The 18,084-nt window shown below is 34.6% G+C and overlaps 1 protein-coding gene across 1 annotated transcript in view; it reads right to left on the minus strand.

The window, feature by feature from the left end:
* The window catches only part of FAP (fibroblast activation protein alpha), a 94,951-nt gene that overhangs the window by 44,098 nt on the left and 32,769 nt on the right, over positions 1–18,084 (minus strand). The window contains exons 4-11 of the mRNA XM_032286557.1: positions 11,200–11,298; positions 10,187–10,281; positions 9,173–9,247; positions 7,986–8,038; positions 4,231–4,303; positions 3,429–3,549; positions 2,386–2,540; positions 290–393 (exon numbers count right to left, since the gene is read on the minus strand). Of these exons, the coding sequence (XP_032142448.1) occupies positions 290–393; positions 2,386–2,540; positions 3,429–3,549; positions 4,231–4,303; positions 7,986–8,038; positions 9,173–9,247; positions 10,187–10,281; positions 11,200–11,298 (775 nt within the window). The remainder of the gene's footprint in view (positions 1–289; positions 394–2,385; positions 2,541–3,428; positions 3,550–4,230; positions 4,304–7,985; positions 8,039–9,172; positions 9,248–10,186; positions 10,282–11,199; positions 11,299–18,084) is intronic.

Raw genomic sequence — 18,084 nt, forward strand, 5'->3', positions numbered from 1 at the left:
GTGAGGACATACATGTATTTTACTATCTGCTTCTTGGTCCCAAGTTCACATATGTACATCTGAGGAAAGTTTCACTTAGAATGATTACCGAGGTCATGTTTATGTGTGTGAAAGGACTAATTTTGAAAAGCCAATTAAGGAAACTTATTTGTCAATTTTAATTTTGTATATCTTTAGCTTTGTACTGTATGCAACTTTTATTCACTTATTTCTTTTTCCTTCTAGCATGCATAGCATAAACTCACTAGAATATAGACTAGAAAGATGGGAGGGATCTGAGATGATTTACCTTGAGGCTATCATTGCCGGAACAGGCACTTCCTGGGGACCTACATATTCAGGGTAAGTGGTATCAATAATAAATACCCGAACAACAGGATTCTTCGCTCCAGCCTGTCAAAAAAGTTAAGATATATAAGCTCATAAAATTTCAAGTACCACCAACATTTTAAAGAAACTTTAGGAATTTAGACATATTTTTCTATGCGAATAATATTACATACATCACAGTGGAATACATTCTATTTGTAGCATGACCAGGGATTTTATTTCAATTTTACTTGCAGGGCAATTACAAATGTTTCAACCAGAGTGAAAATAGATATTTTAAATGTCTAATGAGAGAGCTTTAATTTATAGGGAAAATCATTTTTGATATGTAATTGCGGTTTTATGATCTGTATTGTCTTTTCTGATTTCCAAGACAGATCTCTCTCTCGTTTTAATTATTGGATAATTATAATAATAATCATATCTCTGAATGCCAAGAAGAGTTCAGAGGGGGATTAATTTGGAAGGAGAATGGAAAAGAAAAATAAATGAAAGACACCTTTTGCTTTTGTCATATGATTTGGTCTAGGACGATCACCAAATGCTCAGTCTCCTACCTGCTTGTATTATTACTGCCACCATCTCTAAAAGATTAGGGAAATTTCCCCTCTATATGAAGTACCATGAGATTTATACTTTTCTTGTTTTCTGCTTTCTATACTACTGTATGCTTAAAATTTACATGAGTATAGCTCATACCTAGACAATTTCTTAGACTTCCTCTGTTATTTTGCTGTAGAAAGAGAAAATCTTACAGTTGTAACAAAATTTAAATTCATCAAATGTAGGTACACAGTATTTAATGACTCAGTGCTGTTTGAATTCATCTAATTGTTTAATCTCCCATAGGACCTCCCTGTTTCATTCCCAAGTTTAGCAGGGACTTTCCGTAGTTCTTTGGAATTGTCCCACATCTTCATCCGATGCTAGATGTTTTAGCTACTTTAAGCCTCAAGGAAACAGGAGAATGTGGGTCCCAACTTCCCAATCATTATCAGTCATTCTTCAGTTCTGGGTTCCCCATCTCTTCCTGCTCCCATAGATCCTCCCAAAGATCTGAGTTCTTTCACATCTTGGGTCCCCCAGAAGTGACAGGCCTCTCCCAAACATCTTCAGTTTTTAGAGGTTTTATACAGCTTTTAGACTTTTAACATAAACATTAGACTATCTGCAATTCTATTTCTTTTTCTATGGCTACTTTGGCTTGCTTAGAATTCACTTGTGTATATGCCACATCCACCCATCTTTGTCACACAGGGACCCACTGTATCTAGCCATGACAGTGCTCCCCTTGGCAAGTAAAAGCAATAGGATCCGAAGAACAAAGAATGAACTCTAAAATCACATCCGATTCCTTGTGCAGGAGGTGAATTTGTGCTTCGATTCCATTTTTTTCTGATATCTTTTTTACATTGAAATTAGGATATGCTGCTTCTTCACTGAGACCTGATCGAATTCTCCTACTGCACACTCAGGTCTCCTCCCTCCAGACGTGAGACAGAATAGAAAGAATGTATAACAACTCTACAATGTTAAATATTCAAGAAACTATGGGCTCACACCATGTCTAATTCTTTCAAGGGAGAAATTGAGACTTACAAATTTAACCTATCTTGTATATCCAGAAAAAACTATAAACCATGCCTGCTTCTACCTGACAGGAACATCAAATTCCACATTTGTATTTCTCATTCTAGTTTGCATTTACATGAGAATTCAAGAGAGAATTGCAAAACAGAACTTTACCCTGAATTTGGAGCATGAAATATGAAAAAAATTAAAATTAAGTTAAGCTTGTTTTTCCTCCATGATCAAGACCATATGTTTTTCAAAGATTCTGCAATAGATTTTGCAAAGTCTACTTCATCCAGCACAACCAGATGTCCAAAGCAACAGATGTCCACATAAATAATAGAGCACAGTACAATGTTTGCCTTACAATGCACAAGGATAAGAAGCTCTCCAAACTTGTTGATCCCACCTTCACTCATGGTAAATCATTGCTCATTTTGATACCAGGAAAATGAAAGCATCTGCTGAAAGTATTCAACATACCTTTGGGTATGGAATATTTATTGTTCTAGGATATTGTCCATCACCATAATAGGAATAGGCAATAACTGGTATATCTGTATCATTAAATTCCACATATGCCAAAAATTTTCCATTAGGAGACCACCAGAGAGCATATTTTGTAGCAAGCATTTCCTCTGAAAAATAAGTACTAGCATATTAACTATAATTACATCTTACTCCTAACATCATTGTAAATACTTCTAAATAGCTATTTATTGACTGAAATAATTTGAGTGGATGTGACATATGTCATACTTTGGTTATTTTAAAATCACGTAATCTGAGTTAAGACAAATAGTTTAACCTTTTAGTCTATATCAAACATCAACCAGCCTTGTTAGAATATGAAATTAATCAGAAATGTAACTTTTAAAATAAATAATGAACATGTTGACAATAATTCATGTTTTCCTTCAGGAAAGCTTCTGGTTTTTATTAGTCACCTAAAATAGCGAAAACAGTAAGAACTATAATTGTACTAGAGAGTGACATAAACATTAAAAGTTGCATTTCCCTGATAGGTAGGTAGGTAGGTAGATAGATAGATAGATAGATAGACAGATAGATAGATACTAGAAGTCTTTTTAAAGTCCAGTTAAGTCCAGAATTCTACATGATCTAGAATGAGGACAAAATCAACAGAGTATCAGAAAGTAAAAATATCTCCCCACAAGATAACATAGACAGTGGTTTGGTTTTGAAAAAAAAAAAAATGTTTTCTGAAGACAAACTAAACATGAGAAAATGTACTAATACAGTACCTAAGAACCATATACCTTTTGAATTTTAAATCATTACTACCACTTCATAGTAATGTTAATGAAAATCAATTCTACTAGTTTTCTGATAAAAAGAATTTGTTCTTTTAAAATATGTATGCCCTAACCCTAACCTAGTGACAATTTGCAGCAATGCTACCCTTCTTGAAAATAAGATACCACTCATCTAAATCTTACTAAATAAATGAAATTATTTTAAATTAAAGCCTAAAGCATTAGCAACAAGAAAGGAATATAGCTTACCTTCGTAAACCCAGTCTGGGATTCCATTAAATATTTTATTTTCTCTTCCATTAAATGTTATTTGAAAAGGCGGATCTCCTGGTCTTTGTTTCAAATAGATATTGTTTTTGTAGACATATGCCTAGCAGTGGTGGTAAGTTAGTCAATAAGGGGGAAATTCCATAACAAATTCAATGAAGGCTGTATATTTGTTTTAATTTTTCATCTAATACCTTTAAACGGAGTTGCAATACAGATACAAAAAAGATTCACAACTAAAATATTATTTTAATAAGTCAAAAAATTCAACAAACCCACATTAACATTAATTATAAATTTTAAAGTCTGAATTAGTTAAAGAATAAAGCCTACTGTTTTCTTAGTTATTTCATTACCCCCAAATAAATAATTATGTATATTGACAGAAAGTAGAATAAATCTCTGAATATTAATAGCTAGCCAGATCTAATCTTTATTTAGAGTCCTTAAATAAGAGCTTGGACCAAATTTCATGTTGTCTGAAGCTAGTCTGGGAAACTTGTGAAAACCATATTTTTCCTGAGCTTTCTGGCACAACGCATTCTGGCTGAGTATAAGGATAAAGTTTTTGACTGCTATATTTAAAGAAGTCTATCCATGAGCTTGAGATTTTGCGGAATTCTCAGATGGGTTTCAATTTATCAAAACTCTTCCCGTTTTTAACCACTAAAATAGTCATGAATGTATTTTTTTTCTTTCAGGCAGGGAAATTTAACAAAGGCCAAAATCAAATGGCTCCTCTTTTATTTACATGATTAAACATTTCAAAAATTTAAACACTTACTAATTTACTCCCAACAGGCGACCAGCATAAATACTGAATTGGACGAGGAAGCTCATTTCCTCTTACAAATTCTCTAGAAGGAAAGAAAGAAAGAAAGAAAAACAACAAACCTTGCTGTTCAAAGTAAAATTAAAAAAAAATATCTGTATAAACAGAAAAAATAAACAAACAATTAAGTATCAGCCCCTCTGCAGCTACAAACCTAATGAAAAGAATACAGGAATGAAGAAATGGAGACATAGGTGGTGGTTGCTGTTCTTCCAGTAGGTACTTAAAAGTCACTTAACTTTCCTGGGTGTCAGTTTTCTGACCTTCATGGTGAGGTGAATGGATTAAATACAGACTGTGAAAGTGGGGAACAGCTCTAGAAATCATCTAATAGAACCCTCTCATTTTGTAGAAAGTAAATGTGAGGTTTAGTCAGCTGATAGAACTTTTTAAGGCCACATTGCCAGTTCTTGGCAGACCTTGAATTAAACTCAAGTCCTTTTAACCCCTGGGACTGTAAAATTTGCACACACTAGACTGAAATGGTCACTGAAGTGCCTTCCAGCTCTGAAATTCTATAATTGTACTGAAGTTTAGTATGTGCTCTTCTACATTCTCATTCACAACCCCCATCTCTGTGAATGCATATGCATTTCAAATTTTTGAAAATAAGATGCCATTTGACAATCTCCCCAGGGATCTGACTTGAAATCAGAAAAGGAAAGGAACATCTGATCTCAAGCTAAACTGAAAAATGGATTGTATACTGGGCAGTATGCCTTAAGCTTGTAAAGTCCTCCACCCATGGGGAAATTTCAAATAGTCTATTGGCCAAAATTCTCACTTTGATGCTTAGAGTCCCTCTGCAAGTACTCAGTTAAGTGACTTGCATTGTGGAGCTTTTGTAGTTCTTCAGCAAGAATGCATTCAGATTTTTATAAGTGTTACAGAGTCATAGAATATCATGCTTACTTTTTGACTTTTGTCATATTGAAGATTGTACTAATAATTTCATCAAGGTTGCCTTCGTGTGAAGGCAAAGCAAAACTTGCCTCCAAAGCACAATTTGAGGAGCCTCAAAAAAGACTCTTGTCCAGCCCCTCCAAAAAAACCTCTCCAACCTGGACCTAACATGTGCCTGACATTTCTGCCTTTCCCACTCTTTTAATGTTTGGATAGTTGTGAAGATCTATAACACACACTGCTTTGATGTAACTTTTTAGGTGCCTGCATGAGGCCTAGCAAGTAACGAGGGACCATGGCATAATTTTGGATGGGGAGAGTGATGCCCATGGAAAGTGACCATTGGTGCTGCAATGAGAGTCCTGGCTGCCAGAGGGAAGTAGGTGAGCACCTGGCCCTTGGGTGATCCGGAACATTTTGCAAGGGATGTGAGAGTCCATTTAAAAGAATGACCCTGGCCTGGCTTGCTGGCTTATGCCAGTAATTCCAGCACTTTGGGCGGCGGATTACTTGAGGCCAGGAGTTTGAGACTAGCCTGGCCAACATAGAGAAATGCTGTCCCTACAAAAACACAAAAATTAGCCACGGTGGTGCACACCTGTAATCCCAGCTACTCAGGAAGCTGAGGAGGGAGAATTGCTTAAACTCGGGAGAAGGAAGTTGCAATGAGCTGAGATTGCACCACTGTACTCTAGCCTGAGTGACAGAGCAGGAAGACATTCTTCAACTGGTTCACAATTTGGTCTCAAGCCAGTGCTCATGTTACCTCTGATACTGTAACACTATCTCAGTTTTCTACATACAGTGGAATTATCTATGCAATCACACAGACAGCACTAAGCTAAAAATCTCAGCAAAAATCTCAGCACACATCTCAAGCCACCACAGCTGCCATTTTCTGTTTTCTGAGTCACTAAGGTATGAGTTAAGGTGAGGGAGGATGCTTTACAAAGGTGTCCATCTCCTCAGTCTTGCCTCCCTAGCTTGGAACCAGCATTGTCTTATTTTCTCTATGCTAGATTTTTATAGAGTCTTCAGAGGCATATAAAAGACTTGAAACTAGTGGTATTCAGTGATGCCTAGAATCTCAAACAATTTGCCGTCTATTCTTTACTTCCTAAATTATGCTGTATTACCCACTCCCTCAAAAAAATCCAAAATATTAGACAGTTGTGCAGAAAACAAAAACAAATAAACAAAACCAGTGGTTTGATTGAATTCACTGCAGGAAAACTAAATATTTAATGTGATTTTAGATCATAAAGCTTATACAATCTATGATTAAATATAGGATTATCATCCTTTTGAATGCTGTTCAATTTGGTGAACCTCAACAAAAGAATTTCAAAATGATTAAAAGAAAAGCAAAGACATAATTAGAGCCTTGATAAATTGGGCTGAAAGGCTAAGATTCCCCACTCACTAATAGAAAGGTTTCTTAAGAGTAGGGCTGGTGCCCCAAGCTCATTTGCATCTCATTGTTGTATGTGTTTCACATAGTAGGGGCTCAATAAATATTTCTCAAATTTGGTGATGATATGGATTCAGAGACAAGAAGGACTCAGAATGCATTAGACGGATTTTAGATTCTACTTTAAGAAGCAGTTCTATTTCTTAATTTGACAGTTTAAGCAGATCAGAGTAATTCTTTTCTGAACATTTAAAGGAAGTAGATAATTTTTTTTGAATTTTTGTGCTCTTGCTAGACAAAAGGGGAAATAGACCAGAAGATATTTTTTCAATACCTCTTCAAGCCATATAATTATTTCTCCTTTTATATAACAGCAAAGAGGATATCACATTAAGATGAGTAGCTAGAGCAATTCATTGTCCACACTTAGCCAGGGTGATTTTTCTAAAGTGCAAATCTGATCATATAATTTTCCATTTAAAACCTTTGAATGAATCCCTATTGTCATCAGAAAGAAAGATCTAAACTCATTTTAATGATTTCCTCATTATTATTTGGCCTATGCTTCCTGGCCTTGACTATTGCCCAATTTTCACCACCTCCTTCTAGTCAGCGGGCTCCTCCTTCAATTTCAAACAAATTGACCTACTTTGCATTTCCCGATTTCACCATGCTCTTCCTCCCTCCTTTAGGCCTTTACACATTCTTCGTGCTGCCAGCAATTCTCTTTGTCAATCCTTTGCCTGTCCGCACGTTCGTTTAATTTTTTTCTTTTAAATGGTAAATGTTTCAAACAGTTAAAAAATATATATCTAAATAAAGAAAATGGTACTTGTCTGACAATTTACGTACCATCTAAGTTCAAAAGAATGTTTAATATTTTACATGTAATATGTTTTTTCATTTAAAAATAATTTTAACATTTTATCATTTTCATAATAATTAATTTTAAAACAATTAATGGAATATGTGTTCAGACACAGCTAACGCTGCATCTATCTCCCTCCCTTCCGCTTCCCATCAGTGAAATAGCTGCTCTCCTAAAAATAGTCTCATTCCCAAGAATGTTTTTGTACTTTCCTATATAAATTTTTTTCCATAAATAGCACGTTTAATTTGATCTTCAAAAACAGAAAAACCAAAACTATATTGTGAATAAAAATGCAAAATATTAGTCAAATAAAAAGAAGTGGGTATCCCATATAAGTATTTTCTTGAATTTTGTAAGCTTTATGAAGCTTTATGGGTACATATATACTGTATTACTAAAAAGTAAGAAACAAAGATCAGTAAAAAGATAAAGCTTCTTAACCCCAAATCAGAGTTTGGAATGAAAACAGTCTAGATACTAGATTTAAGTAGTATCATTAATTAATAAACAGAGGTGTTTTACCCATTGCTAAGGTCATAGATGTAATATGTTGCTGTGTAAGAGTATCTCCAAAGCTGTCAGAAAGAAGAGAGACAAAAAACAAATTGCAATTATCAAAAAGCTTATATCAATAATGTATAATTCTATATCATTCAATTCAAAGTTCAGAATTATAAAAGGACTACTTTCACAAGGCACTAGGAAGAATATGTTTCAATTCCAAATGAGTCTTCATTTAAAGAGTCTTACTGTGGACTTTTGTGCCGTTTGTGCAAGTTCCAGAACTAATCTCAGCAGTGATTCAACCCTCACTCCATAAAAAGCATACCCACAGAAATTTCCTAACATAAAAAGCTTATCTTTGCATACTCTATCCCAGAAAATCTCCCTTCATGTTTTACCTGTATTGAAGTAAAACCACAATGATTTCCACAGCTGGTAAGGATTACCCTGCATCTGGGTAATTCATTCTAATTATACCCTTTAAAATTGGGTAAAGAGAATTTCATTCAACATGCATTTTTGCTGCAAAATGCTTGCCTTTCTTTAATTCAGTATAGTTTAAAAAAATAATAATTGAAAAATTAAATAATATTTAACTTATAATTCTTCCTCAACAAAACTGTTGGTTTTCTTGTTAAGTATGTTTATGCTGTTGTTAATGAATGATGCAAGTATTACTTTGGACTCTATTACTTTTTTTTTTTTTTTTTTTTTTTTGAGTGAGATGGAGTTTCACTGTTGTTGCCCAGACTGGAGTGCAATGGCACGATCTCGGCTCACTGCAACCTCCGCCTCATGGGTTCAAGCAATTCTCCTGCCTCAGCCTCCCGAGCAGCTGGGACTACAGGCATGCACCATCATGCCCAGCTAAGTTTTGTATTTTTAGTAGAGACGGGGTTTCACCTTGTTGACCAGGATGGTCTCGATCTCTTGACCTCGTGAGCCCCCGCCTCGGCCTCCCAAAGTGCTGGGATTATAGGCGTGAGCCACCGCGTCTGGCCTGGACTCTATTTCTTAAAGGGCTTTCAAACTTGTAACAAACAAGCTCTGTAAGATTGAAGCATGTCTTGCTGAAGATTATTTTAGTGACCAGGGCCTGAATATTTAGCGATAAAGACAGATTCTTGCTTTCTCTTACTTTATTAAATAACCTTGTGGGTTAGTAGGAGATATAATTGGATATAACCAAATTAAATAGTTGATACCTTTGAATAATCACTTTCTAGGTAAATAAATTGCCGATCAGGTGATAAGCCGTAACTTGAAGCATTCACACTTTTCTGAAATTATAAGGAGGTTGATTAGAATACAGAAAAGATAACAAAGAGCCATGTAATTTGTAGTTTTAAAAGAATATTATATCACTGACATACTCCTACATACAAAGACTTTCAATGCAGTTAAAAAAATTAATGTGGAGCTTATTATAATTCAAAGAAATTTACTAGATACTATGGGAGCAGGATGCAAGAGAAAAAATATACTTTGTGATGTCAAGAAACTTATAAACTTGTTAAGGAGTAACATATTACAAATTAGAATCTTCTATAAAATATTCAATATAGCCTTGCAAAATCATTAAGAAAGAAGTGATTAAATTCAAATGAGAGGATTACTGGTTGCAAAGAGGAAGAGAGTATTATCTAAACTTGGCTTTAAAAAATTAGCAGATTTTTCAGGGTGGAGAAAGTTGGAGGACTGAGAACCCAGGGATACAGAACAGTTAAGTGCTCATACTTTATAGCTACCACTTATTAAGTATTTATTCTATGTTAGGCACTGCCCTAAGCACTTTCAAATGTTATTTTATTTAATTCTTTTATTAACCAAAAGAGGTATTATTATATTCCCACTTTACCGAGGAAGGCACTAAGGCATAGTAAGGTTGGTGTAGTGAAACCCCTAACCCAAGGTTTCAGGACCAGTAAGGGACTGAGCCAGGATTTGAACCTCAATTGGTCTGACACTAAGGACTGGGTTCTTAACTCCTATCTTATGCTATATTATATTCAAAGAGGAGGAAAAGTGCTAGGTGATTTAGAAGGAGGCAAAGGCAATGGTCTAATGGGACTAGCAGAGAGGACTGGAAGACTTTAGTGGAGTATGGAGCTAGGAAGGCAGGTTGGATCCAGGTCAGGTGCTAAGACTTTGAACTCTGTTTCTTGGTCAGTGAAGAACTGGCAAAGATTTCTGAGGGGAAGCTGATGTTGGATACATACCATGGTTCCATTACCCAAAATGGTATATGATTGTCCTGTTTCAATATTATAAAGTACTATATTGTTTTCTGCAGATTTATGTAGATATTCTTGTCCTTTAAACAAGAAAGAAAACAAAATTTGAAATGATCTCTCTTAACAGGAAATACATTCCTAACAAAAGAAACCTCTCCTATCTCACAGACCTACTTTATTTTTCCTCTATGTCCAGTAAATATTGCTTTGCAAAATGTAAAATAATAAATTGGTGGTAGAAGGAAGAAGATAGAATGCTTTGTTCTGCTTCACACAAAGATGCCGTATTTGCCAACAGCAGCCTTATTTTAGCTGATTCAGGGTGCTTGAAATACAATTTTGTTTTCTCTGAGCTACAAAGGGGATAAACTAGTTTGAAATAGTACATTTCTTTTGCAATAATTAACATAAATTACATTTAGATTGTGTTTGATTGAGCTTACAACTCAATTTATATTAATTTTATTTTCTAAAGAGAAAAATGAAAATATTTAATTTGTTCAGTGATTTAAAATATGCAACTAAAATGTCATAGTCAATCACTATTTATTTGATTGGATTTGCTTTATAACATCCTATTTTGAAAACCTATATGAAAATATCAGTTTTGTGACCCTTAAAGTGTTCATTGTCAGAGTGAGATTTGTCTATTTTCCAGATTAATAATGGAATTTCTCCATTGGTAAAACTTTTGTGACTTTTCCTCAATAGGAGTATTTCTACCATTCTCAAAAGTGATTACAGGCATTCAAATTATTTCAACAATACATTTTCTCTTTTTCTGTTAAAAACTCTATTGACCTCATTACTGTGGGGCAAATCCAGTATGAATGTTTTGTCAAAAGTGCTTTTTTGAGCACTTGAATCATCCAGATAATTGTTCTTTTTGTACATTTCCACTGATATGGATTTAGTTACTATAGAGATGCATTGGCACTAAAAAACAAAATAAAATACATTAAAAAAAACCCCAAAAGATAAAGAAATAATGCACTTACCTGAAATCCAGTTTGGAAAAAATGTTTTATAAGAAAATGTCCCATTTAAAATATCCTGCAGTGTGAGTGCTGTCATTGTATTTTCTTCAGAGTTATGAACTTTGGGGGGAGAGCAAACACATTCTTATTAAAAATAAAGTTAACAGCTCAAATAAATTCTAAGCCTGGCCTTCATCTGTTCTTTCTTATATAATAATAAGATCTGCTATTTGCTAAGTGCTTGCTGAACTTCTATCATAATAACTATTATTATTAACAGTAGTATCTCCTTTTTTGTAGACAGGGTAATTAAGAATTAGGGAGGTAGTTTCACTGCCTGGAAGGGACAACTGGTGGGAAACTGTAGAGGAAGGTGAAGATTACAGAGGAAGACCTTCCGGAGCAGCTAGAATATGATTCTTCAGGCAGTGAAGAGTTGTCAAGGTTTTCCAGAAGGAAGATGAGATGAGGTTCCAACAACTCTAGTCATTGCAGAGTTGGGGTAACAGACCATGTAGGTTTGGCTAAAATCCCAATCTCTTCATGGGTAATTCACTGTATTTCCTCACATAGGCTTGGTTCAGATCTCAACTGATTTGTCAATAATGTATTTTAGCATCCCAGTTGGTCAAATAAGATTGGCCAGAACCCTTACCTTAAGAAATCTCAAGAGAGGCATTATGAATGTAGGTAATTATAAAAATACTATGGATTTTTATAAAAAGAAATCAGACCAAAAGGAAAAGAAAACCCCCGGATCTATACAAAATATCTTAGAAATCCCAAGTAGAGGCTTTTCTGTAGAAAAGCTAATCTAGTGTAACTCACAAACCACAAATAAATTCAATCTATATTTGAATCCTTCAAAACCACTGTGTTTTTCAAACATGATCTTATTCTCAGAACAAATATTTATTAGAGAGTCCTGAAGCAAGCAGGTACACCAGCAGATAATAAGGCAACCAAAGCCCAGTCCCCTTTTATATCCATATTGCCATTCTCCATCTCTCCCTCCTTACTCTTTCCACAGGCCACTACAACTTACAGGAAGGTCCTATACCTTGAATGTCATTTACAAATCTAGCATTTGTCCAGGTGAAAACAAAACTGTCAAAGATAAGAGCTATAACTTTATCCTCCTAAAACTCTTTTGTAGCCCCCCATGACTCTTCAGGTAAAGACCACAAATGATGATCTGGATGGACTACAGGCACTGGCTGGTATGGGGCAGTCTACCCTGCCAGCTCTTCCTGCTCCTCTCTCATTACTTTCTAGACACAAACAAGCCAGGCGTTCTTTTTCTCAAATACTCTTCCTCCAGGGTGTCTACAGCCTTTTCCACCCTCTCATCTTTAATGCTCAATCCAAAAGCTATCTACTTCCTCTGGGAAGCCCTTTCTGACTCCCTGGTTTAGATCAGGTTTCCTTTTACACCTTCTTATAGACCATGTTCCTTGCTTTTAGAACACTTGTCTTGGTTTGTAATCATGTGTGTATTTGAGTTATTATTTGATTAATATTTTCCCACCTCCCCCTGTATAATCAAAACAGTAACCATAGGGCAAGAGTCATGGCTTGTTTTTCTCATATCACATTCTGAGCATGTAGCACATACATTTAATAAATAGTTTTTGAATGAATGAATGCATGAAATGAAAGTTGGCTAGATGGCTGATTGGATGGCTGGTTGGGTGGCTGGCTGGATGAGATGTGTACCTTTTCTTAATTCTCTGCATGGTTTTTGGTAAGTAGCTCTCTGGTACCTTGGCTTGCTCACTGATAATATAAAGAACTGGACTAAAAGAGGCCGGCAATCTCTTCCAGCTATGCCATGCTAGGTTTTGAAATCTGAAACTCAGCCAGCTCTATTAACATTGTAGTTACACTAATGTTCTGCTACGTATGTAGTAAGAGCAAAAAAATAAAATAAAATGGAATAATATCATCTGCTATTAACTGATTTATGCTGATGCATGTATGCTTCAAACATTTGATTAGGATCATGAGTTTACCTGTTTTCTTAATTTGCAGAAACTTATTCCAAAGCTGTTAATAACAGTGACTGGCAAGGCCCTTTGCAACTAGACACTGAATACTTAATAGAATTATTATTCAATTAAAAAAATAATTATCTTTCTGTATTATCTGTGCCTCCTAAATAAGGCTGTATGCACTGTACAGTTATTTGTAATGAAATATCTTCTATTTAGTGAAACGGTCTTAATGTAGAATTCATACCATTGATTTTGTAATTCTCATTCAATGAATAAACGCCACTTATTACAATAGCATTAGAATAATTGCCAAGTATTGTATTTAATTCAATTTTATTTAACTTTCCTAAGAGCAAGTTACAGTCTGTTTCTAATGTAATAAAGGAAAATTATAATACTGTTTATAGTGGAACTTATATTCCATTTGAGATGCATTTAGCTTGTGCTTACACAATTCTGAATATCTAAATGGAAAATTTTAAAATGTATTAAGTCCATTTACTGTGAATACCAAGATAACAAATTTTTTTTAAAGAATGTTTTTGATATTAATTCAATAAATGAATATAACCTTAGGTTTTCTTTTAAAGCATAAATAATGCTTCAGTTATGACTGGTGACATAGTTTTTTCTATTTAAGCATCTTTGTATATAATTTTCCTCATTTGTAGTTATGTTCAATTAAGACACTGATAGCTATGATTAATTTTTGTTTTCATAGAAGGCTAAATTAAGTGCGATAATTCAACTAAAACGTCTAGCTCTATACACGGCACATGGTAGCAGTCAATACATGCTACCTTTTAGTATTATCACAACTCATCAGTATTTTCAAATAAATATTTTAGATCAGTTTTTCCCAAACAGCTTTGTCCACTGGGAATTTTTGCTTCTGAGTATCTACTAAAACCAGAGTTTGAAAACACAGTTCCAGACAAGGCTATTAGTATATCCAATTAAGCTTTACTTCTATGCTAGTTTAATGAAATTCATCAGTTGTATTTGAACATTTTGTCTATTGCCTAGCTCTATAACTGAACTGTTACCATTAACATCATAAGTGCAATTAGTACTAATATTGTACAATGAATACATAAAAAATAAAAAGCAAGTTTCAAATTACTTTTTAAATACCTATTCATTTTCCTTGTCATATCATTAAAAAGCATTTTGATCTTATCAGATTTCTCAAAAAGATTCTAAGAATTAGTTCTTTATTCCTTTAAACCTCTTATTTATATTATCCAGGAAGGTTGTACATGACACTAAATTTCATATTACTTCCTAGTTAGCAGTTAATTTTATATGAGTGCATAGTAGCTATAAATGCCAACAATTGATATAGAAAATTTAGCATATGACTCAAAATATCTATAACATTAAACATGTATTAATTGTACTACTAATTGCCACAATGAGAATAATCCTCACCCTCACCCAAGAAGTGATGAGTGGATGGATGAATAACATATCATCATGAGCCAGCTACATTTATGTGGGAATAGATTTCAGGCACAAATCAGGATGGCATGATGATGTCTAACCTCACATTAGCTTTATAAACCACCTCATATGTGATGTATCCAGGGCTTAGGAAGTGTAACTATGTTGATGTCAGACTGGGTATGTTAAATTCATCCCCAACATGATTGGAGAAATTTAAATTAGGCATTCTTCTCTTTCTGCCAAAAATGACCACATGTTCATAAACATGGTGAAGTACTGTAATGTGTCTCCTCTGAGACGCTGCATTCAGTCACATGTTAGAATAAAAATAAAACATAAAGATTAATTAGAGTTTTCAATCGAAGCTTTGATTCTTTGTACACATGAGTTTTTGTTTTCTCAACATTTATCTAAATGTATTGAACCTAAATATTTTTCATCTCTATATTTATGTGGCAAAGAATTGTATAATTCGTAGATGTCCACCTGTAAAAGTAGAAGCAATGATTGATTTTTCTCAGTATTGTATGCTCAGTTGCTAGGACAGTGCTTAACATAACATGGGGTCACAATAAATATTTGTTAAAAAAAATAACAAAACCAACTTGACAGATTTTGTGTTCACTTGCTTTGGGTAATTTTCCCCCAAAGATATATCTGCCCTTACTTTCTACCCTCTATTACAAGTTGTACATTTCATTTGTAGACTCTTTTGCCTTCATTTAAATATTTCTAAAAATTTGGTCCTTGGAGCCCCTTGGAGTGTGCTTATATAAAAAAATTCCTAGTACTTATCTCCAACCTACTGAATCCAAATCTCTGGGGTGGGGTCCTGGTAGTTTTAATTTAATTTTTACCCAGCCTCCTTGATGATTCTTCTGCAAAGACTCAGAATCTCAATTTAAGGATTTCACTGAATCTATTCTGCTTAATGCACTCCTGTGCCTGTCAATTGGAATCATTCCTTGACTACAAACTCATGGTAGGTGGGTGAGGATGGCCTGCAGAGTAATACACATGTCAGGGGGAAGAGATTCCACATAACTGAGTATCGGCCATGTCTTCCAAGGAATGTAAATGGTCTCTGTTAATGTTTGTGCCCCTGCTCAGTGATGTTGCTCATTGACTTCGACTACATTGACTTCTTGAAGTATATTCCCTTTCCCAGACCTGGAAAAGTGGACAAAAAACAAGGGTACTGATTCTGACTCAGACTTGATTATGTAAGATTATGGAAAAAGCATTAGGGTCATTGTTTTCTAGTGTTTGGAATGTGTGTATGTGTGTGCCTGTGTGTAAATCAGTATAAAATCTATCTCCACAACACCAAATACACTAAAAAAGTTCTAGACACCCAGAAAATATTCCATTAATAATTATTGGATGAGTAAATTAATGTTCATATCCCCTTCCAAATAATGTTTTAATATTAAATGTAATTATTTGATGACTTTGGAGGATTATCTTTGACATATATAATTTTTAAATTCTAATGGTTGAATAGAAGTAAATATGAATTCTGAAAGCATATCTCTCCTCTGTATATTTTAACACTTATTTGGTTAGCTCTTAATTTTTGCCAGTGGCCTTAACTTCGTTTTGGCCCATCTTTAGCAGAGTTACTCATACACTGCTTAAACACTCTAATTAACTGTGCTTTAATTATTTGCATTTTCAACTTATTAAAGCAAAGCTGAAAATTATTTCAATTAAGAATAAAAAAATTACAATTCACAGAAATGATTCACAAGCAAGTAATGATTTACTATTCTAATTCTTTCTTAAAATGTTGTGCTTCTGTATTAGGCTTCTGTTTCTGCCACTTAATTGTCTGGTATTGAAAAATTAGGAATGGATGTCAGAGCAGAGACATTTGATGTTAGTTCTAATGTTCATCATAAACCAAATGAGAAAATTAAGTGGGCATAGAAATTGCTGGCAGGTCTTTTTGTTTTCGCTTTTGCACTTGATTTGTAATTGATGCATATGAGGTCATACCAAGGAAAGGGACTAGGGCTCCTAGGCAAAACACACCCATCTTCCTGCTGGCTCTGCAGAGGTTCTACCTATGGGGAGGCATTGTCTCCAATCATCACATCGGGTCATGTTTGTTTTTGAAGTGAGCAGCAAAGCGGGCAAGGACAGAAAATATTGGTGGGGGGGGAAGATACTGTTTACAAGCTAATATGATCAAATTGGGACAAGATTGACAACTTTGAAAAAAAAAGTACATGAGGTAGCTTTAGATAAGTAATAGAAAGTGTTATAATTTACTAAGTTCTTGTACATACAATGCATTCTACATGCATAGTCCTGTTAAATCCTCACAGCAGCCATCTGAGGTAAATATTATTGTGAAGACCATTTTACAGATTTGGAATGAAAATTAGCAAGGTGAACTAAAGGAAAGCTGGGGTTTTAATTCAGCGCATCCTGTTTTAGATGCAGCGTACTTTGCCATAATACTATAATTAAAGTATAAGTGTACACATAATAAAACAACAACATATAACAAACACAAAAATAGGCAAGAACCATGCAGCACACAAAGGAGTAGAATAATTATACCACAAAACCTAGGTTAAGAGAAAGTGAGGCAACTTGAGTTTTTTCAATGCCAAGAGGTTGCTAGCTATAAAGCTACTAGTGCTTTATTACTATTCTCTACGTGAAGAATGTCTCAGCTCTAACAGCAATTTTCCATAGTTTTCTCTAGTTTTCTCATAGTTTTCAGTATTGTACAGTATGTACAATACTGAATAACATAACTTATTCAAAAGACTTGCCAGACTTTAAAAAATAGCCCTTTTGTGTGTTATATTTATTGTTGAGTTATGTTATTTTAATTAGGGTTCATTTATTTTTCTGGATAAGCAAGGCCTTCAAAGATCATAAGATATGTTCAACATAATGTGCAAGAACATGAATGGCAAATGACCCTTTGGTGATCCTGAAGATGAAAGCAAGCCTTGTTTATTTTCGAAGACCTCAGTCTCCTTTGCCAACATTTTTTCCTCTAATCTCTACTTGACATTTTGGCATGACCGTTACTGCTGTTAGGTGGCGCTTAAGGAAGAGCAACTTTCCTAGGCCATTTCATTCTCCCAGGGTTTCTACTTCATATCCCTGGACTGACCCATCCTATGCCACCGCTGCCACACCCGACTTTCACTGGGTTGTCCTTTGAACTCCAGATGCATATATTAAACTTCCTTTAAAATCCCCACTTATATATCTCACAAGAACTTCAGAATCAATATGTTAAAGGCTAAGAAAAAAAAATATTCCATGCTCCTCTTCCAAATTTCTCCAAGTAAATAGCACTACCTACCACTCATGTAGTTTCTCAACGCAAATACTTTGGTGTGATCCTTGATCTTTCTCTTCCTTAACCAACATCCATGCCTGCCAAGGCTATCTACTATATCTCTCTCTACTGTCTGTTTGTCTCCATTTCTACTGCACT

The sequence above is a fragment of the Sapajus apella genome, unplaced genomic scaffold, assembly GCF_009761245.1.
Source record: "Sapajus apella isolate SASKATOON/1434 unplaced genomic scaffold, GSC_monkey_1.0 scaffold18, whole genome shotgun sequence".
NCBI lineage: Eukaryota > Metazoa > Chordata > Mammalia > Primates > Cebidae > Sapajus > Sapajus apella.